Here is an 8,966-nt window from a genome sequence, read left to right as displayed (position 1 = left end):
TCTGATTTTTTTAAAGAAAATATATAATGTTTTGATTACTTCTAAGGCAGAGTATTTTCTATGAGAACTTATACAATGTTTTGTTTTTATTTACAACAAAAAGTAAAGGCTATTTTGACATTTCTCTTGGAGTCCATGAAGAATCTGCCTTGCTTCTCAGTCACCCATTCTGTCACAAACGCTCTTGAACTCTTCTTTGTCATTTGTTTCATGTTAACACTTTAAATGTTGCTCTGTATTATTTTATTTTTTTGTCATTTAGCTGAAAGTTTCATCATGTAAAATGAAGCTCATTTTTTCTCAACAAACACTTTACATCACAGAACACCAAACATCTGTCTACTAACCAACACAAACAACTGTGCACTGAACTTGCACGAGTAGAAGGGCTATACACAGTGCTAAAGGAAAATGGTAGCAATCTTACCCCAGAGATGACTTGTAGCCACTAGCTTTGGACAAGTGCAGAATAAGATAAAAAAAAAAAGACAAACACGATAATGTAGCAATGATACTGAATTCGCACGCTGTTACAAAGCAGGTATTTGCCAAATACTTGAAGTAGTTTTATAACAGCGGATCTTATATCGGTTGTTGTACTGTAAAATGTTCCAAGAAATGTCAGGAAGACTCATACTAAGCTCCCCTCATCAGACAGTTGATCACATATATATCAGGTCACTAATGTCCATGCAAAGATCTGTATCTTAAGAAAGTGCAATTCAATGAATATGTGCAATATTATGCATTTTTCTACTGTTTCTACATCACTATTAAATCATTTTCAACTGAAGGTGATACGGTGTGCTGCTATTTCTACTGACCACTAGAGGCAATACAGCTGACAAATGGGAAGAGAATGGCTCTCTTGGGTTAAGACATGAGCGAGGCACCAGATGCAGACTAAGAAGAATTTATGTCAACAAAAAGAAAAGCCTTAGGCTTACTTTGAGGTGTCCAGGGAAGTGAAAATACCAAGGAAACACTTCAAGGTCCAACAAAGCAGGTGACAAACACAGGTAGAGGAACATCCACACAAGAGACTGGGGTTAAAAAAAAAAAAAAAAAAACTGGCATTGAAGAAAGGGGAGGACAAAGGCTGTGTCCGAAATCACAGACTCATTTACTGCTAAAAAGAAACAGTGTCGGACTGTTCTCGTATTGCCAGACATAAATATATAAATAATATACAATAAATAATGTCATGAATTCAGTGATAACTTATATTATACTGAACATGTTTTCACTTAAGAATCACTTTATTTATGCGGTACTTCTTATTTATTTGTCCCATACAAACTCCATCCACTTTTTTTCCCTGCCCACCATAATTTATTACTTTCCATAAGGCTTTTTAGGATACATGAGTCCACTATATAGTTTCTAATGATTAGGACAACACTAAGAAATGGCTGAGTGGTGGCTGATTTCCGACACAGCCAAAGATTGTGTACAACGGGAGTAGCAGGGAGAGGTAACGCTGATCATACACAGGTGAAAACAATGAGGGCAGGGCACGCATATAGACAGGAAAAGAAAAGGAAGGAAGTAGGGTTACACATTAGAAATAGGGAAGTAATAAAGAAAACAGGAAATGATAACTGAACAAAAAAATTATGTAAATACAAAACTGGAAAAAAAGGATAATAAAGAACAGACTCTTTTACCTGGTAGCCCGTGTTTCTGGTAGTAAAAGTCCTCAACATTTCTTCCCTGGAAAATGTTGCATGAAATCACAGGTGTTGCACATTTTCCCTTATGAGTCAATAAATTAATAACCAAAACTAAGGTCTAAAAGTTGAAGATAATTATAAGCTTTTTTAATAGAGGTACATGATGAATAAAAAGGTGTGTTTTTATACAAGCTTAAGATTCTGTGACTTGGGACACTGAAGACAAGCAGAAGTGTACGATTTTGAAGTTAAGACAATTTTGGGTTGATTTTAGTTGAAATCACAACTATTTTAACATTTCAAAACCTGCAATGACAAAGATATTTAAGTTATTTACTATTGAGTTTGAGTCTCTGAAAGGCCTGTTTTCAATAATGGAGGCTAAGGACTAATGGGAACTGTAGTTATTTAGTAGTATTTAGAACCATTCTTGTTAAAAAATAGAAATTGTAAAACGTGATTTTAAAAAAAATAAAAAACACTTTGGAAAGCTTTTTTTATATTGCAGAGTTTACGTAAAAACAGGATAGTCCTGTGCTCCTATGTTTAGAAACACAGAGTTTTTAGTTCAAGGGGAAAAACTGAATTAGAAATACAGGAAAAGTTCAAACACTACTCTAACACTTTCCCTATGTGACAGTCGAGCGCTGCACCAGGACTGGCTGTAGGCACAGCCGGAGCTGCATTCAGTAGCTGTCAAACAGCCCACATTTTACATCTTTTGTGCTTTAGTGAAGCAGACTTGGACCATGACCAGGGCTCAGCAGCAGTGCGGTTCAGCTCCCTCTTTTCCTTTCTAATGTGATTAGTCTTCAATAGCGAGAAGAGACACAACCTTCAAGTCAAGACCAGCAAGGGAGTGGGGGTTCCAGTCCATCAAGCTGAGTGACCTGATCCCACATCCATCCATCCATCCCTCCCTCTCCCCAGATTACCCCTACTGTGTCCGTCTCTTTCATTCTCCTCAGCTGATTCTCCTGTGCTTTATTTAACTAATGTCCTGTATCATCTGATTTCCCTTCGCATTTTCTTCCTCTATTTTCTTTCCACAGCTCACAGTTCTTTCTACATTTATCTTCCTCCTCTGCCATCTGCTACTTACTGTCAAGCACCAAGGAGATCCCAGTTTCAATGTCGTTTTTACCAAAGTAAAATAAGTGAATTCACTAAAACGCTTTTCTTCCTTTAGCGGCTTTATTGAAAATCATTACATTTTTTTTGTTGCTTACTGTTAAAAACATGTCATAAGCAACATGATCAGGCAATGTTATGATAGTGGAGGGATAAAGTCATTAAGCTAAAGAAATTAAAAGATTCAGCTTTGCACAGATTCTGTCTTGGTTTTGCAAACAATACATGATTTTAATAAAAACAATTTCAAATGCAACATTAGTCATTTGCTGTAGCTTGGTCTTCATACAGTCATATCATGTTATAATACAATGTATGTTTACATGTGAAGTTTAGTTTACTAAGTGATAAAAAAACAACTTTTTTTATGGAAGCCCATGACTGGCAGCAGTACAAATATAAACAGAAAAAGTTGCATTTTGTTTGCGGTAGTAAGTCCATTAATTTAGCTTGCTGATGATTTTGGCTACTGTAAGAATTTTCATTTACCATGTTAATATTTTCTTTACCACTGGCCAAAATAATCCTCCAATGGAAGGCAGTAGTTCTTCACATTACTGCAGCAAAATGAGAAGTAAAAATAATATATGATACTGATTTTAAACCTTTAATACATACAATACTAAGTAGATGATGTAATACAACTCTGTTGAATATTATGCATACGATATGGTATAATATGCTGTCGATTATATCATATTTCAGTTTGTGGTGTTCTCTTTAAGATCAGTGCTTTTTGGGTGTTATTACGAACACTCTTAAGAAAGAACATTAGGACGGATCCACCGGACCCGGTCTTGTTCAGTGCAGTACACGCACCTCTGAACGGGCAGCCGATTGCACGGGCTCGATTCCCAGGCACAATGATGTACTTGGTGACGGTATTGAGGTGATAGTTACGTAAATCCACCAGCGCTGATACACAGGATCGGTAGGCCTGGCAGAGGTCAGAGCTGGAGCGAGATAGGATGAAGTCTCTCAGAAATGGACCGACGGATAAAGTTTCTATCAGATGACGGTGGGCGGTAGGCATGTAATCCCTCATGCGTGTCAGGAAGGCACCTAGATAAGGTGAATCAATGAAGAGAAAGGAAGCAAATAACAACCTTTGCTGGAAACATTTTCTGTCAGGGCAATCAAGTGACAGCACAGGCAGAGTGATTCATTCATGAGAAACATCAGAGAGGGTCAGAGGTTGAGGCAAATGCGTCTTCACCTGTCTCATCCTCGTGTCGGATACACAGCAAAGCATCGAAGCACTGAATGGCTGAACTCTGGGCTGCACTCCCGCCTGATAAAAAAATTGGCTCATCGCTCACACCTTCATATAACAACCCGCATGGAAGCAAAGGGTTGTCTCGCCACCTAAAGCAGGTCAAACATACATGTTCTATAACGTTCCTTTTCGTAGATGCACATTACCATGAGAGTAGGAGAACATGATACCATTTAACATGCTAATACACAGAGTTCAGCAGTGGAAATATGAGCAATAGAAGCATGGGGGGTGGACTTTTAGTGTTATTTCCATTTCCATCTATTGTTAAAAAGGAAATAATCTTCAGAAAGGATAAAGGAGTAATAATGGATTTGAAAAAAAATATAAATTCTGGTTTGTGTTTTTTGTTTTGGAGTTTGAAAATTTCAAAAACTCAGAGAACCGAAAAAAATACAAAGCACTTTGAGTTTTCTGTTGTATCTTTCATCACTAGAAGTACACTGATTTACACAAGTATTATCCTTATAACAGGTCTTATAACACTAGGACTTTTATCTGCACCAGATAAGATTGATATTAAATTAATTAATAACTTTGAGATTGGGCGTTTTAAAAGCCCTATAACTCACCCTGAAAGAAAAAGTCTTAATTTTCCATGAAACAGAGTTGGATCCACATGATCTGAGAAGAGAACAAATTCAGTCACTGTAATTACCTTCTGCCTTCATAAAATGCACAGCATGTAAATGGATTAAATTCGGATTGGACAAGTTATAATTCAAATTTACTGTGCATGAGTTTGAAAGTTTCCTTCATCCTCTTCAAAGACTGAGTCACTTTGTTGAGACCTCTCTGCACACCGCTGAGGTCTGAGATTTTCATTGCATGCATCACCTCCAGAACCCCCTGTATAGAGTTGAAAGTTTAATATTCAATACTAAATGATAAGGATCAGGACACAAACAGTATGTGGATAGACACTAAAAGAGAAGGTGGGCAGATGGGGAAAAAAAGGCATTATGATGAGGTTCAGAAAGAGTTAAAATGAAAGAGGAAGGAGTAGCCGCAGTCAGTACTAACCGTTACGCCTGAACTGGCAGCCATCTCGACCAATTGTGACACTATAAAAAATCCCCTGCAACTCTCTCCACCAGGAAAGGAAAATATCAAGTCCATGTTCCTGTTTATCGAAAATGATGTTTTGAAAATAAATGAGCTGAACATCATATGATTGAGTTGCCCCCAAAAAAACATGTGACAGTGCAGCTGAGCAAAACAGAGAAGATGATTTATTTTTCCCTTCAACTCACCTGATTTCCATTTCTCTGAAATGAAAAAAGAAGAAGAAGAGAACTCAAGTTTTTGTTGGAGACAGAAGTACCCAGCTTTTTTTCTATGTTATATTTAACATTCAGTTAAATAGTGTCAGTGTTGTACTACTTGAGTCCAGGACTGGGACTCGAGTTCAACTCATGTCCTGATTTTCAGGACTCTTGACTCGACTTGGAATCGAGCACTAATGACTCGGACTTAGACTTGGACTCGACTCGTTTACTGCATTCTGACTCTGAAGATGGAGAGGATGACTATTTATCAGTAAAGTCTGTGGGGGGTTTTTTTGTTTGTTTTTAATAGCGTTTCAAGTGCTTTGTTCAGCAAAAGTTTGTGTGTCATCATGGTAATGCATGGCTGTGGACTGGGCTTACGTGTCATAAATGATTAACAGCGGTTGAGTTGCACATATTTCTGAATTTATAAAAAAAATACTATAGTGACAACTCCGCGGTTGGAAAGGATCATTACATCTCCCGGTTAAGAGTCACGCAGCACCGTAACTTCATATATAATTTAGATATCCAGACACGCCAACAGTATCAGTCACAATCTAATGGTAAAAATGTCTCACAAAGTCAGTTAAGGTTCATACAGTGAAATAGTTTGGAAGGAAACAGCAGTCCTCTTTATAAATTCTGAGCTCCATCAGAACAATATTTAAAATTTGATCTTAAAAGCTAAAGTTAATCAGTCCTTTCTGGGGCGTTTCCTCTGTCCTTTCTGGGGCGTTTCCTCTGTCCTGTCAAGTTCTAATAGCTATGAACAGGTTCTTCTTATAACAAAAGAGGGTCTGTGGACTAAAACCACTGAAACATCACAACAAAACATATTTACTCACCCTGTGGGATCCGTTAATTTCCAGTTGGCCAAAACTGTGTCCGCGTAGGTTAGGATGGGTGGAAGGCCAAGCCTGCGAGATATCAGCCAAAAGGGCCAGGCCAGGGCTTTAGGGAGAATCTGTCAAACAACCATAAAGGTTGAATTTCAAACAAGTAGTGCTTCTTTACTGACATTTCTGAGGCTTTTAGCCATTCTAATAGTTCATGTCTGTTAGTCCAATACTTAAAGTATTCTTCTGACTTTTCCTCCAGCATCATTTGTTGTTGTAACTTTTCCGTTATCCTGTGTGCTCTCACATATTTACTGGATGCAGTGGTCCACAATTAAGTTTTCCATCTAAGTAAATATACAGCTGTTTATTAGATTGCCATACAATCTAGTTATTTTCCTATTTTGTTATTAACCTGTCTTTGACCACCCCTGAATCTATCCAGTACCATATAATATAAAGATTTACAATACTTATGTATGAACATAACCTGCAGAAAATTATATTACCTTCAGCTGCACAGCTCCTTAATTCTTTAATACCTGACTGTTACACATTAGTGTGTTGTCATGTTTAGATTAACATGTAGCTTAAGGCATTAAAGCACTACAGCCTCACGGCGCTAACAGCGTATCTGTATTATGTCTAGAGTTATTAGTCAGATTGTCAGTTCATTAGAGACGGAAATGTTTTTCTTAAAAGTCTACCTTCCAGTGCTGTGTCTTATTTACCTCAGCAGGTGCTTGTTGTCCTTCCTGCCACACGTATCCCATGCTGATGAATCCCAGAGCTAGATGAGCCAGCCTGAGCTCCCGATGGTTACTCAAAAGGTGGGTGCTCAAGAGCGGCATCTGGAAAAGGAACACATTTACTGTTAATATTGTAGTTTTGGTGTTCACATTCAAATACACAAGTTTTAAAAACTGACTTGTGTTCATTCTCACCTTATGAACCAGCTCCCTTAGTTTACCCGTCTCTATCAGATGCTCAAGATTATTAGCCAGGTCCAGCCAAACCTGATAATAGTCTGGAAGGTGTGTCTATAGACGATAATAAGAATACAATAACATGCTTATTTATTTGTGTTATATATATATTTAACATGTGGGGGAATGTTCTTGTAGAGTGTAATCATAAATATCATCAGCTTGTGTTTACCATGGTGCCTGACCTGCGTGTCAGGGAATGACTGCAGCTATCAATCACAGACAGAAAGCAATTTAAAGAGGAGGAGGCGGAGATAAACTGAGAAAATTACCCAAGTAAATAAAAAAAGATGGAATGCCCTAATGTGAAGTCACTGTATAAACAGACAAGTGGGCTATGCTTAACACCTACATGTGTAGATATTCTGAAAACCTCTGCAGTATTTAAAAATAAGTCATTCATAGGCATAAGAATATCCTAATTTACTATTTAAATTTCAACCAACTATTATGCAGAAATAAATTACCAATAGCTAGGCACAGGAACAGGTCAAAAAAAAAAAAAAACAGACATAGGCTTTTACTGGATCAATAACGCTTCATTACCTCACTCAAAAACAATAGCTATATGTGTCAGTCAAAGGCCCCACATCTATATAAAGGCTAATGACTATTCTATGTTATTATGAACTGTCACAGGTACAGCTACATCTCCTAGCCTAACCTGTTTTAGATGTCAAAAAAATAGTTAAAAGACAGGGATTTTCCGTTGAATGGGAAAAGAAAAGATGACAAGGGAGCTTACCAGAGGTTCTTCAAGCAGAAATCCAAGCTCTTCAGAAATATCAAATGTATCAAAGTCAGCCTGCAGTGTTCCTCTGACTGTAGTGTCCATATTCTCTGCTCTCTGTACTCATCAACATGCAGTAGTAGTTGTAGTGGAAGTAGCTTTGAAGGCAGAACTGCTCTGTGCATCTATTACACAGATATGTATTGTTTATCTTACCTTTGTCACATCCCTTTTTATACACTATCAAATTGTAGAGAGCCAATCAGATTTCTTGAGATGTAATGTCACAGGGCTGAAATAAAAATCCCCTGGTTTGCACATGATGTAAAGAATATCTTCCAATTTCAGCTAATTTTGAAAGAGAAACTAAAAAACAAAGCTGCTGCCAAATGACATAAATAATAGGATTGTTCTTACAGTGTGTTGCACAAACTAGACAAATGTCATGTGTGTGTGACTCATATTTTCTAAAAGTGATGATTACAGTGAAGTAGGTCATTGAGACAAATACCTAAAAGCACACACAGAACTCAATGATGCATTTGATTATGTTAAATCCGAATTTCTGTAGTTATTTAGAGTATAATTTACCGATGTCATTAGGTTTATTCACTGTTCTCTAATGTCAGTCAGAGCTGACAGAGTTCAGCTGTTATTAGAACACCAAGTACAGCTTAGAGAGTGTCAACTGTTTTTCCTGATATCTACAAGGATGTTTGGTAGACTTGTTGTCTGCTCCAGTGTAATTGATGCCACAGATTAGTCTAGGTGTGTCAATGTGACACGACCCTGATAATGGTAATGTCTCTTGGGATAGAGGTGAGGCCTTTCGAAAAGTTCTGCAGATGTGATTGAGCAAGACACGAGTACAGAAGTGTGATGTTGAACCATGTCTCCTCATGAGTATTCTTCTTATATATAAACTTTCATCCGTCATGATTTGGTCTTATTTAGTTTTGTATTTCAGTATTTAGGTTTCCATATTTTAATTTCTCCTGTTTATCCTAGTGTTGCTTGTTTCCCTTGTGTGTTTTTGTCCTAATGTTTCACAGTTTAGTCTTTA

At 37.4% G+C, this 8,966-nt stretch overlaps 1 protein-coding gene across 1 annotated transcript; it reads right to left on the bottom strand.

Moving 5' to 3' along the window:
- Nucleotides 1-3,010: 3,010 nt before the first annotated feature.
- Nucleotides 3,011-8,079, bottom strand: LOC109987923 (indoleamine 2,3-dioxygenase 2-like). The gene is made up of 10 exons (XM_020639201.3): nucleotides 7,919-8,079; nucleotides 7,132-7,227; nucleotides 6,919-7,038; nucleotides 6,197-6,315; nucleotides 5,334-5,348; nucleotides 5,104-5,203; nucleotides 4,812-4,929; nucleotides 4,653-4,704; nucleotides 4,021-4,169; nucleotides 3,011-3,866 (listed from the first exon to the last, which is right to left on the bottom strand). Exons 1-10 carry the CDS (start codon nucleotides 8,006-8,008, stop codon nucleotides 3,499-3,501), a joined length of 1,227 nt encoding a protein of 408 aa, XP_020494857.1. The 5' UTR covers nucleotides 8,009-8,079; the 3' UTR covers nucleotides 3,011-3,498.
- Nucleotides 8,080-8,966: the final 887 nt, after the last annotated feature.

The sequence above is a fragment of the Labrus bergylta genome, chromosome 10, assembly GCF_963930695.1.
Source record: "Labrus bergylta chromosome 10, fLabBer1.1, whole genome shotgun sequence".
NCBI classification, from domain to species: Eukaryota; Metazoa; Chordata; class Actinopteri; order Labriformes; family Labridae; genus Labrus; species Labrus bergylta.
This window is presented reverse-complemented; position numbering and strand designations above follow the sequence as displayed.